This window comes from Esox lucius, chromosome 4 (assembly GCF_011004845.1).
Source record: "Esox lucius isolate fEsoLuc1 chromosome 4, fEsoLuc1.pri, whole genome shotgun sequence".
In the NCBI taxonomy this organism is placed as follows: Eukaryota; Metazoa; Chordata; class Actinopteri; order Esociformes; family Esocidae; genus Esox; species Esox lucius.
Genome location: NC_047572.1, coordinates 20,963,999 through 20,983,282, shown reverse-complemented (window position 1 = coordinate 20,983,282; position 19,284 = coordinate 20,963,999). Strand labels below are relative to the sequence as shown.

Genomic DNA, 19,284 nt, shown 5'->3' with positions numbered 1-19,284 from the left:
TCTCACAGTGCAGATAAGAGTAGAGATGTGCCCCACAGAAAACGACTATAGACAAAGTCTGCATGCCGTCACGCAAATGTTATGGATGCTAAAGATATGGCATGTTGCTTGTAATCAATCAAACAGGCGAATGTTATGGATGCTAAAGATATGGCATGTTGCTTGTAATCAATCAAACAGGCGAATGTTATGGATGCTAAAGATATGGCATGTTGCTTGTAATCAATCAAACAGGCGGATGTTATGGATGCTAAAGATATGGCATGTTGCTTGTAATCAATCAAAAACGCGAATGTTTGGGCTATGAAACAGCGAGTGAAACCGAATAAAATGACATCACCTGTTTCGCCCACTGGGGAAGGGTAGGTTGCAGGAGAGACTGACATTAACCAAATTAGGTCTGATGATTGATTTTCCCCCATTACAGTAGTGGGAGGCTAATGAGGAGTGCATGTGTGGGTGGTTATAATGACGGCTCGGTAACAGAATCCTAATAACGCAGAATATTTACCATGTTGCCCCTTCTCGCCCCCTCTCTTAAAGTAACCTTAGCAACAACAAGCTGCGGGACATACGCGAAGGGGCCTTTGATGGGGCCGCTGGGGTCTTGGAGCTCCTACTGACGGGGAACAAGCTGCAGGCCATCCAGGGACGCATGTTTAGAGGTCTTACCGGACTCAAGACACTGTAAGTGGAGCCGAGCGGCCATCTTAGAATACATAGGCTTAGAGGCCATGTCTTTCTTCATTGGTCGCACATATGTGTGTGATGATTTCCACATGGCATTTATAGACATTGAAAAGACATAGAAAATAAAATATAGATGTATAGATAATTAAATCATACATTGGGGCATTGATGAATAGACCATGAAACATAATTTTTAATTCATATGAATTTAAAAAAACATGAAAATACTTTTTGGGGATAGGCTATGTAAAGGAATATTTTTTTACATTTTCATACAGTATATAGATTTTTTTTATAATTATATTATAACATTTAAAGGTAACCATGATAGTAACCAGGATGGGGTATCCACATAATACTATAGTAACCAGGATAGGGTATCCACATACTACTACAGTAACCAGGATAGGGTATCCACATACTACTACAGTAACCAGGATAGAGTATCCACATACTACTATAGTAACCAGGATAGGGTATCCACATACTACTATAGTAACCAGGATAGGGTATCCACATACTACTATAGTAACCAGGATGGAGTATCCACATTACTTTCAGTGAACTCTGGAACTATACCATATATTTAATGGTTTTTTTATTCTCTCCTGTTTGATAGAAGAACAAAAAAATTACAATATTTAGCAAATATAAGGATGGTTCATTTTGAAACCATATTGAAAATCAGTGGTGATCACAAAGTTCATATTAAGGACAATGTTTACAGCTTTGGTCTATTTTTCTTTTCAAAATCATCTTGTTGAAGTGTTTATCTTTTTTCAATATGATATTTAATGATCTGATACTCTATTGAGCAGGAGATGTGGTGGATTTGATTAAATCCATACCAACATTCAAACCTTTATTTCCAGCCCATGGCTGTCTGTTATGGCTCTAAAAACAATGCACATTTTGTAAATAAAACAATAAAAAAATTCACTAACCCTAACCCTAACATAAAACAAGGAGAAGGTCTATACAAAGGTCAACACGATTACAAAGCAAAAACGTTCCTGCTAATCAGTAGTCCATTGATAGTCTGCATATTGTGCAAAATACAGAATTCAACCAACAGGATGTTAATTATTTTTAATACAGTATAAAAACAAAAATACTGTAACTCCTGAAGCGAGGAGTAGAATAAGCACAGGGTATAATTCAATAGGAGTCACTGCAGCTCAGGGTTCTCCCTGAAGAATGTGGCACATCTGAGCTCATTAATAAACCTACAATTACTGCCCATTAAAACAATTAGGCTTTGTCCATTCGTTAGTCTACTTTGTTTAAAGGGAATATGGCTGGCTTTGTAATGCTGTTAACTGTACAGTATGTCTCCACTCCTACTAAGGGAATACACGTCTGATCAACGGGGACTTGAGACGCCTGTTTTGGTAGCACAAGCGCAGCAAAGCCTAAAGGGCAGCCAAGACATAAATATTACATTTTGTAACACAGCGAAAACCAATTACTATAATACACCCCCAAATCGCTTTGAAAAAACCAAATGGACTACACAGCGACAGCTTAATAAGCCATTGGTCTACCTGGTGCTGCGTGGCGGTCATAAAACAATGGAAGCGGTTTTACCATTTCACAAAGGGGGGTTGGGGGGGGGGGGCTGCCACCCCCTACAACACCCCTACTTCCCTCAGCTATGTCAGCACCCATGGACATTTTGTTCCCAGGACAACAAAATAGACTGCCTGTATTTGTGTGTGTGTGTGTGTGGGTGGGTGTGCATGCATTTGTATACATTAGTGGAGCCTGATGGTTCCTTCTGATGGCCTTTAATGAGTGGTGCTGTTATCGTACCAGGAAGGCATGCAGCCAGAGAACATGCTCAGAACAATGTAGTACCAGGGCTCTGTTAGGACCAGATGTGAGTTCTATTGGCTCCTGTGTGGTAGGTGATTGGGTCCTTGACCAGACTGTGCAATTCATGACGATCCACGGAGGTGGCTATAATGTCCTGAAGACGCTGCAACCATGTCCTGGACATGCTTTTATAATGTCCTGAAGACGCTGCTATAATGTCCTGAAGATGCTGCTATAATGTCCTGAAGACATTTATAATGTCCTGAAGAAACTGCTATAATGTCCTGAAGATGCTGCTATTATGTCCTGAAGACACTTATAAAGTCCTGAAGACACTGCTATAGAGTCCTGAAGACGCTGCTATAATGTCCTGAAGAAGCAGCCTGGAATGCCAGCAGGCTATATATTCATTAATCTATATATTTTTAATACAGAAACATTGACAGACATATACACTCCCAAACCAAAAATAGTTGCAATGTACCTGTTCCATGAACATACATGACTAGAGACTAATGACTGTGTGTATTCTGGGAAATGACATTTAAAAGATAATTGACTCAAGTTCCCAAAAAACAGGCACGCAGACATCACATCAACCATAATGATTCCAGGTCTCTACTCACCGAGATATGACCCACAGTCATAGCTCACAGCAGTGTTTTTTTGGAACATGAACAGAGAGAAAATAATGCATGTTCAGTAGCCTAACTGATGGTCTGAAATGCTTTCTGAGGGGGCTGCTTTGGCCCTAATAAAGCCAATTTGTGGGGGGTGGAGCGGAGAGGGCTGTGCATAGGAGAAAATGTCTGGAATCATGGTCTTGCAGTATTGAATTTAGTGGCTTTTAAATCCCAGGAGCATGCTCCCAAATTGAGTTTGCCTGTCTCAGATCCCTGCCTGTCAAAGCTTAATGCCACATTTGCTGCTTTTACATTTTCATCACAGAGGGCCTATGGTTTGCATTTCCTCCCTTTCTTTTTTTTCTTCCTGTGGCTTTACTTTGGACGCCCTGATTGTTTTTGGCCATCCCTCTCGAACCCCCTTTGTCTGAGTTGGGGTACTGTGCAACCCTGGGTAATGTAACCCTCGGCTGCCTGGCAGCATCTGCCCCCCCCCCCCCCAGGACCTCTGCCAGGCGGCAGATGTGGGCAGTTGACCAGGTCCCCAGAGCCAGCCCTCAGTGCCATACCCCCACTCTTCCCAACCACTAATGAGTGCTGGCAGAGCAGTTTAGCGTTCTCTCTTCCATCCCCACCCCCCTCTCCATTCCATGGGTCCCCAAAGCCGCCATCATTTGGCCCGCTCCAAAACAAACTCCCTCACCGGGCCAAAACACTTCTAGTCACACTAACATTGGTTTATACAAGACCCAGATCAGGCCTGGACTCAGGCTGAATGTGCTGAGAACAGGGGCCTCCAAGAGGGCCCCCAGGGCCCCCAACCACACAGCCCTAGAGCCCCAGAGCCGGTGACATGTTCAACACCTGTCTACACTAAAGAGTTACAGTGTCCCTGCCTCACATCACACTCAGTAGTTCACTCCAACACTGTTTCTGAATGAGCCGCCCTCATTCAGAATGCAAAATGTAGGGGCCTAGAGTTTATCCTGGTTATGTGGGCATAAAAACACTTTACTTCTACTGGTCGTTAGTACCACAGCATTCCTATTTGTTTCCAATCTCAACTTCTGTTCTGTGTGTGTGTGTGTGTTTGTGTTTGTATGTGTGTGTGTCTGTTTGTGTTCCCATGGTACAGGATGCTGAGGAGTAACCAAATAGGCTGTGTGGACAACACTACCTTCACCGGCCTTAGCTCTGTGCGTCTACTGTCTCTCTATGACAACCGGATCTCCACCATCGCCCCCGGAGCCTTTATTACACTGCACTCCCTGTCCACCATGTAAGTCCACCTGCTCTCTGTCTCCCTGTCCACCATGTAAGTCCACCTGCTCTCTGTCTCCCTGTCCACCATGTAAGTCCACCTGCTCTCTGTCTTCCTGTCCACCATGTAAGTCCACCTGCTCTCTGTCTCCCTGTCCACCATGTAAGTCCACCTGCTCTCTGTCTCCCTGCCCACCATGTAAGTCCACCTGCTCTCTGTCTCCCTGTCCACCATGTAAGTCCACCTGCTCTCTGTCTCCCTGTCCACCATGTAAGTCCACCTGCTCTCTGTCTCCCTGTCCACCATGTAAGTCCACCTGCTCTCTGTCTCCCTGTCCACCATGTAAGTCCACCTGCTCTCTGTCTCCCTGTCCACCATGTAAGTCCACCTGCTCTCTGTCTCCCTGTCCACCATGTAAGTCCACCTGCTCTCTTTCCTCTGCTCTCTGTCTCTCTCTGCCTCTGTCCTTCATTTCCTATTCCCTTATTATCCACCACCTGATCTTGTGTTGGTTCAGTCCCCCCCCCCTGTAGAGGTCTCACCTACCTTCTCCCTCTCTACCTCATCATCCCTCCGCCTCCTCCCGCTCCGCCTCCACATTCTGCTCCGCCTCCTCATTCTGCTCCTCTCTCCGCCCACCAGCCTTCTGTCTGAGTAATCACACATTTCCCTCCTGTCACAGCTCAGTTTGGACAGACAGACATCTTACTACAGTGTGTTATCTGCAATCACAGCTTTTTCTATGGCTTCACAATATTGCTTACAGATGGTCTTGGTAATTACAAGCTTGTTTTGTTTGAGTCTCTCAACGCTTGTTATCCAGCTACACATATTTTGCTATTTGCGCCCACTCCCTGGAGCATGAACAAAATATAGTTTTATCTTTCCAAAACCGGCAACGGCATGAGAATTGTCCTATGAATTCTGGAAATGGCTGCTGTATAAATATTGACTGGCAGTGCAGTGGAACATGGTTTGAAATGAAGAAACATTTTGTAGATAGCAATGGAGCAATGTTATGTCTGAGATTAAGTTGTCAGACGTGATCAGTGTTGAGGAAATAAGAAAAGACATGAAGCTGTTATTGAAAATACAGCGTGAGTCAGTGGTATGCCCCATACCCATGTCCACTCGGAAGAGGACATATAAATAAATGAAAATTTTTTGGATGAATAAAACATTAGAGGCATATCTGGAAGTGCACCATGAACATCTCACATGGAACCTGTACCTGCAATCACGTTCATCTCCCTCCCTCCTCCTCCTCCTTTCATATCCTGTCCTCCTGTACCTGCGTCATCTCTCTCTCTCTTTCGCTCCTTTTTTCTCCTCCCGTGCTCCCTGACTCTCACTAAAAGGGGAGCTGTGGTCTGCCAGTTCTCTAATTACACTGCGGCTGACACAGCCGGATCCGCTCCAGCGTGGCCCGCCTAAAAATACCGTCTGGGTTGTGAACCAGCGCGGCGTAGAGCAGGCCAGGGAACACAGCACTGGGCCCAGCTGTGATCCCAGCGTAGAAGTACAACAGAGAACCAGTCAGGCTGTTCCAGAACGGTTTCCTGTTCTATCTATGTCGTCTCTATTTCTTCCTCTCCTCCCATCACTCTCTCTCTCTGCCATCTCTCTGTCTCATTCTCTCTCTCTCTGCCATCTCTCTGTCTCATTCTCTCTCTCTCTGCCATCTCTCTGTCTCATTCTCTCTCTCTCTGCCATCTCTGTCTCATTCTCTCACTCTCTGCCATCTCTCTGTCTCATTCTCTCTGTCATCTGCCTCTCTTTCAATCTCTCTCTCTGCACATTCATTTCTCCTCTCAGGCTGAAGTTAGAACTGGGAACAGCAGGTGTTTCCAGCGGGTGGGATCTGTTTAATAAAGGCAACAGGACTGGTTACTCTGTAGGGGGGTTGATGTGATGATCAAGGTTGGGGTCAATTATGAATTTCCTATTAATTCTGCTCAAACAATTAATTTTGAATTGGTCAAACCCTGAAGGAAGCTGGATGTAATTCAAATATATTAAAAGAACTTCAAACAAATTCAAATGAGCATTGAAACATGAAACTCGGGAACAGATTTAAGTAAAACATGAGTCAATCATGAATTACACATTGTAACAGAGAATACTTGAATATGATGTGAGGCCATCTTTCAAAAAGCTGCAATTCAACCAAAAATGGTTGTTGCAAGAGGACAGTGTTGCAAAAGATTTGCGCAAATCAACAACGGAATAGCTAAAAAATAAGGACTGGAGGTCTATGAAGTGGCTGAACTTGCTTACGGAAAACTTGAAGTGAGTTGTACATGCAAGACAGCCCTCAAACAACACATAGTTGGAACAGTTAGCAAAAATCCCTCCAAGTCAATATAAGACTGAAATAGACAGTTACCGGTACAATAAGTTCTTTCAGCCAAAAGGAGTAACACCAGCTATTGAATCTAGGAGTGATTTTGCAGTTCAGTTGCATTTTATATAAATTAACTATTGCGTAGGTGTAATATACTTCTTCATAGCACTATTTTGAATCTCATAAAATATTTTTTCTGAAGCTTGTTTTTACTTTATACTCTGCGTCTTCTGATAATGTCTGCCTGAAAGGTAAAAAAAAACAAGTCATTATTTTCCCCATATTCTTTTCTTAAAGTGCATGAACATGACAATACTTTGTTTACAGAGGCACCCACAAGCAATATTAATGAAAATCCAACAAGTTGAAAAGTAGAGAGACTTAGTGCCTGGTGTTTAACCTCTGCTGTGAGGCCAAGTTCGGAGAGGGGTGTCTGTATATTTTAAGGTCGGCCTGCTATAATGAATACATGCTGTTGGCTGTGATAGCAAAGAACTGGCCTCTGCTCCTCCATTTTCAAAGGAGAAAAGCCTTTGGTTCCCAGCGTCTGCCTGTGATCTGTGAGCTGCGTCTGGGCTCTAGTCACTCCCCGTACAGCCCCTGTTACTGCAATACACAGTACAGTCAACGACTGCTCTCTTTTTCCAAAACGGTTCTGAATGAGACATTCCCTTGGGCACGTTCTGCTGTACACTTTCTACAGGTGCTTAAGTGAGACTCAGTCAGGGTTAAAAGGTTAAATACCACTAACGGCAGCTCTGTGCTATGCTTTGTTTATCCCTGTCACTTCCCAGGTCAAATGCAGGTTAGGGTAGATTGCTGTGTTTATGGTGATCTTGTTTATTATATCCGCTAATCTTCTCTTTTGCGGTTGGTTGCTCTTGACGATGGCTTCTCTTTGTCAGCCTCTTGTCAAAGGCTGTGGTGTCAGAGGTGCACACCTGAACCCGAGGAAGTCTGACTGTCGTGTCGTGACACGTTCCCCTTACCATGTTTCCCACTCTCTTTCCTCTTTCAGTAACCTGCTGTCCAACCCCTATGTGTGTGACTGTCACCTGGCCTGGCTGGGCCTGTGGCTGAAGAAGACCAGGGTTGTGAGTGGAAACCCTCGCTGCCAGAAACCTGCCTTCCTCAAGGAGATCCCTATCCAAGATGTGGCCAACCCTGACTTCACCTGCGATGGTACATTAAAAAGACACTCCGTCTAACATTCTTCTAAAATCCTTTTAGCATCCGTCTAACATCCGTCTAACGTCCGTCTAACGTCCATCAAACCATCGATCACTGTTATTGAACAATGGCTGTGTCCTGTCCCCAGACAGTATCTGAAGGGCCTTATGACAACATGGTTTCTGCAGGTTCCTGAACTTTAAGAGGCTCCTATAGGTTCCTATACTCTAGAGCTGTCTCAGCTACGGTTTACATTTCTCAATCTCCATCCATCTCCAAGCCGTTCGTACACACCCATGAAATCACACTGGCTGTATAAAACACGCCACAATATCTGCTGCTTCTACCTCTTTCTAAGCATAAACCATCAGCATGAGGGGTCTGCGCACATAGAGCGCTCATCTCGGAGGTTCTGACCTGCAGAATACGACCTGACTCTACACCTAGAGTCTGTCTCTCCCTCACACACACACACACACACGCAGACACACAGACACACACTGTCCACCCACATAGCCATTAACTCCAGTGTCTGCCTAAGAAGGGGCCAGCTTTAGCGGATAGGGACTTTGAGGACAAATGGTACATTAAATGTGGGCGACCGCATTATCTCACGTCAGTGTGGGTTTTATTGGGACGCGGTCATTTCCCCCAACGGCACACCGCCGAGACGGGAGCGAGAGATATGGAGGCCCCAGCCACTGAACGGTGGGCGTGACGTTTTTACTCCAGAAAGGAGACTGGGTTTGGCTTCTGTCTGGCTGAGCCCAGGGCTCCTCTCTCATAGCGAACCTCTTGATGATATGCTGTTAAAGTGGCTTGGGAAAGTAGCTCTTCTGGAACTGTTAGGATTCACTCTTGATAATGTATGTTCAGTTAGGTTGAGCTACACAAACAGTAGCTACCGACTTTCTACAAAGTGGAAGACACTATGAAGACATAGTCAGGAGTTAATGTTTCATTTAACCCTCACCAATACATGTTGAGTAGGAGCAAGCAGAAAGAAGGTTTAGTGTCCTCTGTGTCCCTACACCTAACAGTAGCACAACTACTGATACACACATTCTATATAGTAAAACTGACACACACCTTCTATATAGTAACACTGAAACACACCTTCTATATAGTAAAACTGATACACACCTTCTATATAGTAGCTTTATCTGCCCTAAGGCCTCTTTATCCAGCCCAAAGGCCTCATCATCCAGCCCAAAGGCCTCATCATCCAGCCCAAAGGCCTCATCATCCAGCCCAAAGGCCTCTTCATCCAGCCAAAAGGCCTCATCATCCAGCCCAAAGGCCTCTTCATCCAGCCCAAAGGCCTCTTCATCTAGCCCAAAGCCATCTTCATTCAGCCCTAAGGCCTCTTCATCTAGCCCAAAGGCCTCTTCTGGCTTCAGCAGCCAGAATCCCCAGTCCAGGCCAAGACAGCTCTGTGTTTGTGTTGTTGTTGGAGCTGGCCTCAGACTTCATTACCTTCTATTAATGGCTTAATTCCCTGTTTCTTTTTCATCTGGGGTGCAATTCAAGCCTTTGCAGATATCATCTCTCAGGCCTTAGATTAAAGCTGCCTTCAGAGTGGAGAGGGAGGGAGGGGAGGGGGGAGGGAGTGGAGGGGGGAGGGGGAGAAGGGGGGGTATTATATGACTGATCTTTAACTCCTGTTTTTCTGTATCTTTTATTATGATAAAATGTTTTCTATAATAATGGTAGAAATCCTCCCACTAGCCAAGCCTTGCAGCTGGCCAAGAGATTTGGGAAGTGGTGCTGCAATTATTAAATTCCCCATGTTGCTGAGCATTGGGCTTAATTTATAGAGTTCCACTTTGAAATGGGCATATTAAAATGCTGGCAATGTTGCCAGGTTGTGAAATGTCTATCATGAAGTTTGTTGCCCTTCCTCCCTCTTTGCTCCGCTAACGTGACCGGGACAGCTTTTAAAATAGTACCAAGAAACAGAGTAAGTGGAATAACCAGAGGCTCCCTCCCTCTCCCTCCATGTCTCACCTACCACCCACCCTCCCTTCCCTCTTCCTCTCCGTCCTCCGTCTCCCTCTGTGTACAGGCGTTGAGGAGAATGTGTGTTTGCCAGTGTCTCGCTGCCCTGAGTCATGCATGTGTTCGGACACCGTGGTGCGCTGCAGTAACCGGGGCCTGCGGACTCTGCCCAAGGGCATCCCCAAAGACACCACTGAGCTGTGAGTCCCCAACACACACACGCCTGTATCTCTCACACACAGACACACACACACACGCACACGGACATATCTTTCTCTCTCGCAAACACACACACACAGACCTGTTTCTCTCTCTCTTTTACGCAAACACACACACACACATACAAACACGCACATAGACCTGTCTTTCTCTCTCGCAAACACACACACACACAGACCTGTCTCTCTCACACACACATACATACAGACCTGCCTCTCTCACACTCACTCACACACACACGCACATACACTGACCGTTAACTCTGCTGAAATCCAACATTTTCATGGCCTAGACCATTTCAGTGTCATCTCAATGGTTTCAGGTCAGGAGTAGAGTGAGTGGCTGTTTGCTGGCTGAGCGGGATGCCAGGAGGCCTGGGTAAGGCCGGTCAGGGAGACATAATGGCAGGAGTGTTGGTCATCAGCAGACGGCCCAGTGGTCCATGGAGAGGGAAAACGAGGACACTGACAAACTGCTGCATTAACACCAGTCTGCCATCACACCCAGACGAAGACTTAGAGAGGGTGGGGGGACAAAGTGAGAGAGATGAGAGAGAAGAATGAGAGGGAAAGAGACAGACGGGGTAGAGGGAGGAGAGAGATGGAGGGAAAGATTGTGAAGACGGAGCGCTAACAGCTCTTTGAGGAAGCCCTCTGAACAAGTCTGCTCTTCTTTTAGACAGACCCCGTTATCCTCTATTCTTTCTCTGACTCTTTCTCCCTATATTTTCCAGTGTCTCTTATTTGACAGAAATTCAAAGGGGCCAAATGCATTGCCAAAGCAAACTAATGGACGCTTATAAAATCAATCATGAGGCTGATGGATAACGATAGGGACGATTTAATGTACAACGAGTCATAACAATTACATTAAAATACTGTATGCAATTGATGACATTATTAAACAATGAAGATAGATCCAGGATGTTATGTTATTGTCCTGGTTTGTCGTTCCTCATACTGTCCCTATATAAATAATGATAAAAACACAGGATATGATGTTATTGTCCTGGTTTGTCATTCCTCATACTGTCCCTATTTAAGTAATGAGAAAAACACAGGATGTAATGTTATTGTCCTGGTTTGTCATTCCTCATACTGTCCCTATATAAGTAATGAGAAAAACACAGGATGTAATGTTATTGTCCTGGTTTATCATTCCTCATACTGTCCCTATATAAGTAATGAGAAAAACACAGGATGTAATGTTATTATCCTGGTTTGTCATTGCTCAACTGTCCCTATATAAATAATGATAAAAACACAGGATGTAATATTATTGTCCTGGTTTGTCGTTCCTCATACTGTCCCTATATAAATAATGAGGAAAACACAGGATGTAATGTAATTGTCCTGGTTTGTCGTTCCTCTGACGGTCCCTATATGCATGCAGAGAAAAACTGAATTGGCCTAATTCTGACCTGCATGAATTGGTTGGAGTTTTTCTGCACCCTGGGGATGTTCTTGAATAATTCTACGTGGAGGGTTTCTGTTGGCTATTTGTGCCATTTGTCAAATGTTAAGCAAACGCCACACATCACTTCACATCTCTACAGAGAGGAAGCCACTGGTATGTTTTAATCCACAATACCATACTTATGCAGTTTCCATTTTACTTGTGTTGATACACTGTCTAGCAGACAATGATGAATATCACCTGTGCTCCCAGAACTGTATTTCATTGACACTGCCTCAGGTTAGCACTGAACGGGTGAAAAATCTCTCCAGTAATCTGCTTCCTTCGCCCAGAATGAGCTCCAAAATATCTTGAATTTACAGGATCTAGTCGGCTTTAAAACCGTAATAAAATCTACGCTGGTTGATAAAACGAACATGGCAGTCTGTAAATTGTTCGACTTCTAGCTCCCACTGTATCTCCCACACCTGCAATATCTATCATTAGGAGAAGGATTTCTCTGTGTTTTATCCTGTTATTGCATGTAACTATTTCTGGCCACAGGTCACTCTTGAAATATAGATCCTCAACAGGAACATGCTTGCTTATTTATTCATGCATTACACAGTGTTACCAGTGAATACACTCTCTGCCATCACAGAGTTACCAGTGAATACACTCTCTGCCATCACAGTGTTACCAGTGAATACACTCTCTGCCATCACAGAGTTACCAGTGAATACACTCTCTGCCATCACAGTGTTACCAGTGAATACACTCTCTGCCTTCATAGTGTTACCAGTGAATACACTCTCTGCCATCACAGTGTTACCAGTGAATACACTCTCAGCCATCACAGTGTTACCAGTGAATACACTCTCTGCCTTCATAGTGTTACCAGTGAATACACTCTCTGCCATCACAGTGTTACCAGTGAATACACTCTCTGCCATCACAGTGTTACCAGTGAATACACTCTCTGCCATCACAGTGTTACCAGTGAATACACTCTCTGCCATCACAGTGTTACCAGTGAATACACTCTCTGCCATCACAGTGTTACCAGTGAATACACTCTCTGCCATCACAGTGTTACCAGTGAATACACTCTCTGCCATCACAGTGTTACCAGTGAATACATTCTCTGGAGTGAAAAGACCTACATCTTTGGTATCCCCTTTTGAAATAGCTAAGCAGACGTGTGTGTGTGTGTGTGTGTTATATAATCCTGAATGTAATATTTTCCCCTCCTGATTTCAGGTACTTGGAGGGAAACCTTCTAACATCCGTCCCCAAAGAGCTCTCCACTCTCAAACAGCTATCTCTGGTGTGGGTATTCTGGTTTGCTTCCCAGATAGACACTGCTTGGTCACCACTATATTGGCTTTTCTTATTTTAGTGAGATATTTGAACCAGGGGATATTTTACATTCTGTTTTTATAAACTGATTATGATTTCATACCTTTTTTTCATTTATGCTCTTTTCTCCACAATAAACATTTGGGGCATTTTTATGTCCACGTCATCCATCATCTAAATTTTTTCTCTTTCTTCTCTGTTTGGAATTTGTCAATGTGACATCTCCATCTCTTCTGCTATTCGCCTTTTGGACTGACCAGCTGTGTTTTTGTGAAGGCTAGGCAGTCCAGTGTGGCGGTTTGGCAGATATGGTTTTCTCCCTGATGTGACTTTGTGTCCTGTGGTGTTTTTTCTGTCACAGAGATCTGAGCAACAACAGCATCAACACCGTGGCCTCTATGACCTTCAGCAACATGACTCAGCTCGCCACTCTGTGAGTTGCCATGACAACACGCCATGGCCGGCCGTCTAACCACACTGAGTTGGACAGAGTGGCCAATGGCTGCAGTCAGTTTTATAGTCATATAACACACACACACACAACACAGTGAATTCAGTGTTGTATTGCCATCATGTTGAATTCCATGTGTCTCTTCTCTCTTATTATATCCACAGGATCCTGAGTTACAACCAGATTCGCTGTATCCCAGTACACGCATTTGATGGGCTTAAATCTCTTCGACTACTGTAAGTGTTGCCTCTTCCTTCTCCTCTGCCCACGCTCTCCTACCTCTATAACCTCTCTCTTCTCTTTCTTTCCACTGCCCTCCTCAGTTCTCTTTTCCTCTCCCCCTCTAGCCAGTCTCCTCTCCTTTCTCTCTCCGTGTATCTCTTCCCGTGCGCCTCCCCTCCCAGTGTGCTGAGTGATAAATGGGCCCTCTACCTCCCAGACTCCTTGTCATCCATCTTCCCATCCACCTCCGGCCCCCAAACAACTCCGAATAAATAAAACATAGAAAACAGAAGCTTAACGTTCTCTCTTCTTCTCTTCCTTTCACTGGACTGCTCGGATAGAGCTGAAAACAGTCCTGATTACCTGGGGCCATCAGGTGACTGTTGAAACATAACAGACGCGCAGATAGAACACAGGCTCCACCTCCTCTGGGCCTGCAGTCCCCAGTTAACAGATGAACACAGTCCTGATTACACTGTAGTCTACACAGTAGCCCCATGTCTGACTGACTGACCAACCTGTCTAATGCCACTGTTATTTTTGTTGTATATACATTTTTATTTTTAATGTGTTTTTGTTGTTGCACTGTAGACGTTGTGGATTATTGTCATTGTTACTTTAATTGTGTTTCATCGCAAATTGATAAATATCTCCACGAACGAACAATTAGTATCCACAATTAGATTTTAATTATATTTAAATGAGAGAGAGAGAGAAAAAGACAGAACTTGGGGAGGCCTCGAATAAAGATAGATTGAGAAAGACAAACTGTGAGAGACAGAGACTGACAGACAAAGACGGACAAGACAGGCGGACAGAGAGTCAAACAGAGAGAGACAGGAAGAGCGTAATCTTCATATAGTTCCTGTATAATGTCTTCAGTATCTGGATTCCTCCCACTAGTCATTCTGTACAGTGTTACTCCATCACTGCTCGTCATCCCTCTGTCTATTAGGTGCCTGGTGGCTCCAGGAGTAATCTGTCTCTCTCTCTCATTCTACACCGGCTTATGTAGTCACCCGTTGCCAGGCAGCTATCATCGTCACTTGTTCATTACCCAGAATACCCTTTGAGTGCATCCAGCAGGAACTGAGAGGCGCAGAGCTGTCTGTGGTTCGGGTCAGCAGGGTGTCTGGAGGACTTGATTGTTGTCCGTTCTGTCTTCTGTCTGTGGGGTTGACAGACAGGGAAATCACATCACTCTGTAGAGGTGGTACCTTACACCACACTGTGTGGATGTTTTGGGACTGTGTGATGCAAAAACGTATTGTCAGCAGTTGCTGAAGATCAGTTTTTAGTTTATTTGGCAAAACAACACTAATCCAGAAAGAATATATGATGCCTGATGAAAAAAAAAAGGGCTATATGTGAACATGGCGCATATGTTGTTTTCCAATCATATAGTGTGGTATACAATCAAATCACATAGTATACAATCAAATCACATAGTATACAATCAAACCTGTTTGCTGCAATAGGTTGGAGAGGGACTTTCATAATATGTCTCTATAAACCTAGAAGGTTCTGAAACCCTTTATTCTCAACCACAGCATTCAGGCCCAAATCCACAGCTACACACACACACACACACACACACACACATCCATTGTTCTTTTGTTTCTTTAGCCAAGTTAGACTTGCAAAGGGCTGCTTTAAACCACAGTTTTAAAAGCTTCAACAATTATTCTGCATTAACTTGCAAAATTAAAAGCCTTCGTTAAAACAGAATGGCCTTATATGTTTTTCTTTCCAAGAGGCATTTAATATGCATGATATGCATTTAGAATAATGGATTGGTGTTCACATGTGAACCATGCAGAGCAATTCGTGTTCACATGTGAACCATGCAGAGCTATTCGTGTTCACATGTGAACCATGCAGAGCTATTTCGTGTTCACATGTGAACCATGCAGAGCTATTCGTGTTCACATGTGAACCATGCAGAGCTATTTCGTGTTCACATGTGAACCATGCAGAGTTATTCGTGTTCACATGTGAACTATGCAGAGCTTTTTCGTGATTTCATGTGAACCATGCAGAGCCCTCCATTCCACAGGGTGTGGCTGTCAATACACGTACCATTACCCACCTACTTGATATCCATCAGCCATCTCTCACACAAACCTTGTTTTCACTCTCTTTCAGGACTCTCCACGGAAACGACCTTTCAACTATACCAGAGGGAGCCTTCAACCACTTGACATCGCTGTCTCATCTGTGAGTGTGACAGTGGGAGCTCCACCACAAAAGTCATAAAGGGACACACACACACACATTGTGAACAGCAGTGTGTGGAGTCTCAGCTCTAGTTTTGTACAGCAGCCACTTGACTTTGTGAAAGGCATGGTGGCAGACCACATCCCAGCTCTAGGACAGAGCCGCATTGTGCTGTGAGCACAGAGAACACAGTGGCCCCCAAAGGAAATCACTGGACATTTTATTGCCTCTAAACATCATGTGGCCTCTCAATGACTCTCACGCTTGTTCCTGCCTTTTGTTACAAGCAGCAGCACTCTGGCTAGGGTTTTCGGCACAGAATAAGACCTGGGAAAGTCTGTGTGTGTGTGTGTGTGTGTGGTGGGTGAGGGGGCATGGAGGGAGCGAGACAGAGAGAGAGAGAGAGACAGAGAGAGAGAGAGAGACAGAGAGAGAGAGAGAGAGATAGGGATGTGATGTTAGCCAGAAATGAAGATCTGTTTATTAAAGGCAAATTAAGTTCAACTCTATAGTTTAAAGCTTCTGTGTTTGCTAAGATTCTCAGGACTTGCTTTGATGCTATTTGTCATGCCAGTTGGCAAACAGTGTGTTAATCGGCTGTGATATTATGCCTGCTCCAACACCACAGGTGCCACTTTCCACAGAGGGCCAACTGTCTGTCCTTGTCTGACTAATGAAGGTCACTGAGTAAACAGTGTACTAGAAGACACTAGACCAGTAGACAGTGTACCAGAACACATTTGGACAGTGGACAGTAGACCAGTAGACAGTAGACTTGTAGACACTAGCCCAGTAGACAGTAGACTTGTAGACACTAGCCCAGTAGACAGTAGACTTGTAGACGCTAGCCCAGTAGACAGTAGACCTGTAGACACTAGCCCAGTAGACAGTAGACTTGTAGACACTAGACCAGTAGACTTGTAGACACTAGCCCAGTAGACAGTGTACCAGAACACATTTGGACAGTGGACAGTAGACCAGTAGACAGTAGACTTGTAGACGCTAGCCCAGTAGACAGTAGACCTGTAGACACTAGCCCAGTAGACAGTAGACTTGTAGACACTAGACCAGTAGACTTGTAGACACTAGCCCAGTAGACAGTAGACGTGTAGACACTAGCCCAGTAGACAGTAGACCTGTAGACACTAGCCCAGTAGACAGTAGACCTGTAGACACTAGCCCAGTAGACAGTAGACTTGTAGACGCTAGCCCAGTAGACAGTAGACCTGTAGACACTAGCCCAGTAGACAGTAGACTTGTAGACACTAGACCAGTAGACTTGTAGACACTAGACCAGTAGACTTGTAGACACTAGCCCAGTAGACAGTAGACTTGTAGACACTAGCCCAGTAGACAGTAGACTTGTAGACACTAGCCCAGTAGACAGTAGACTCGTAGACACTAGCCCAGTAAACAGTAGATTTGTAGACACTAGCCCAGTAGACAGTAGACTTGTAGACACTAGACCAGTAGACAGTAGACTTGTAGACACTAGCCCAGTAGACTTGTAGACACTAGACCAGTAGACAGTAGACTTGTAGACGCTAGCCCAGTAGACTTGTAGACGCTAGCCCAGTAGACTTGTAGACACTAGCCCAGTAGACAGTAGACCTGTAGACACTAGCCCAGTAGACAGTAGACTTGTAGACACTAGACCAGTAGACAGTAGACTTGTAGACACTAGCCCAGTAGACAGTAGACTTGTAGACACTAGACCAGTAGACAGTAGACTTGTAGACACTAGCCCAGTAGACAGTAGACTTGTAGACAGTAGCCAGTAGACTTGTAAACGCTAGCCCAGTAGACAGTAGACTTGTAGACACTAGCCCAGTAGACAGTAGGCCTGTAGACACTAGCCCAGTAGACAGTAGACTTGTAGACACTAGACCAGTAGACAGTAGACTTGTAGACACTAGCCCAGTAGACAGTAGACTTGTAGACAGTAGTTACATGACTTTGACATCCCTGTTCCATACTGTAGTCACACTATACTCATGCATGTCCATGTGTGGCCACTAGGTGTTAACCTGGTATATTGTGTTATTGTCTAGGGCTCTGGGTGCCAACCCCCTGTACTGTAACTGTGACCTGCGCTGGCTGTCCCAGTGGGTCAAGGAGGGCTTCAAAGAGCCTGGCATCGCCCGCTGTACCGGACCCCCTGACATGGCAGACCGACTGCTCCTGACCACACCCCTAAATCGCTTCCAGTGCAAGAGTAAGCAACACCACTCTTCATCACTCCATCCTCTCCTCCTCTTCATCATCTCCTTTCATTTCTCCTTCTCATGCCATTCACGCTGCTACTACTGTCTCAGTAGCCTTCTGTTCCTAACCTCTGCTTCTCTCCTTTCCTTCTCCTCCTCTCCTTCCTCCTTCTGTCCTCCCCCTGCATACTCCTCCTCTCTCCCTGTTCCTCCTCTCCTCCCCCTTCCTCCTCCATCTCTCCCAGTATAAAGGAGTGATCCCAACTGGCACATTTCTTTTGCCCTCTGTTACCAGGCATGCCAATTAACATTGATCTGGGATTTCTCTGAGATTAAGGTAGATTAAGGTTTTTTAAACGTGGATAAGAAGGGTGTTAAAATTGTGCTGCTGTGAACAGGAGTGAGAGGAATCCCTGTGTGACTCACTCTCGCAATCTTTCTTATTTAATCTCTCCCTCTCTCTTGTGTTATCTCTCTTTCTATCATTTGCTCGCTCCCTCTCTCTTTTACTCTGCCTCTCTCAAAAACTCTCTCTGTCTCTGTTTCTTTCTACCTCTCAGTTTTCAATGTAATTATTTACACAGCATACACAGTTTCTGACTTCTTCCTCCTGTGTTTCTCAGGCCCAGTGGATCTGAATCTGATGTCCAAGTGTGCTCCTTGCCTGACCGGACCCTGTCTGAACAACGGCACATGTTCCAGTGATGTTTCTGGCTCCTACCACTGCACCTGTCCCTTCGGCTACAAAGTTAGTGGATTTACTCACACGCACACGCGCGCGCACGCCCGATCACACGCGTTCGCACGCCCACAATCATGGACCCCATTTTAGCTATTCCCAATGTTAGTGGTTTGTCGTGGCCTAGCCCCAGGGTTTTAATGCATCATAGCTCAATACCTCCATCAATGCAGAATAGATTCCAGCCGTTTGTGTGGATGTAACTATTGACTGGAGATTGAAAAAGATTCCAATAACTGATTAAGTGCTGTCATCAGATAAACTCCAAGGGTGCTTCATTCCAAGATCTGTCTCTCGGTGTACTTTTTTGTGTGTGTGTGTGTTTTTATGTGTGTGTGTTCTTTATGTGTGCGTGTGTTTTGGTGTGTGTGTTTGAGCGTTTTAGTGTCCCCACTGTGTTGTGTGCTTCTGCCAGGTTGGATCATTAGGCTTTTGTTTGGCTATGGGATTCCTGTCAGTGCCCTGCTCCACCGACACAGATAAGAGCATAACCTTCAGCCCTCCATGGGGACAAAGCCCATGGCCTCGCTTTTTAATTACAGTCTTTGCTCCCAAGGTCGATTTGTGCTAAGATGTG

General features: G+C 44.8%; 1 protein-coding gene across 1 annotated transcript in view; it reads left to right on the top strand.

Moving 5' to 3' along the window:
• slit3 (slit homolog 3 (Drosophila)) overlaps nt 1-19,284 on the top strand; it is a 171,596-nt gene that overhangs the window by 134,167 nt on the left and 18,145 nt on the right. The window contains exons 17-26 of the mRNA XM_010899016.4: nt 544-687; nt 4,264-4,407; nt 7,752-7,915; nt 9,969-10,101; nt 12,776-12,844; nt 13,236-13,307; nt 13,490-13,561; nt 15,693-15,764; nt 17,816-17,979; nt 18,592-18,716. Of these exons, the coding sequence (XP_010897318.2) occupies nt 544-687; nt 4,264-4,407; nt 7,752-7,915; nt 9,969-10,101; nt 12,776-12,844; nt 13,236-13,307; nt 13,490-13,561; nt 15,693-15,764; nt 17,816-17,979; nt 18,592-18,716 (1,159 nt within the window). The remainder of the gene's footprint in view (nt 1-543; nt 688-4,263; nt 4,408-7,751; nt 7,916-9,968; nt 10,102-12,775; nt 12,845-13,235; nt 13,308-13,489; nt 13,562-15,692; nt 15,765-17,815; nt 17,980-18,591; nt 18,717-19,284) is intronic.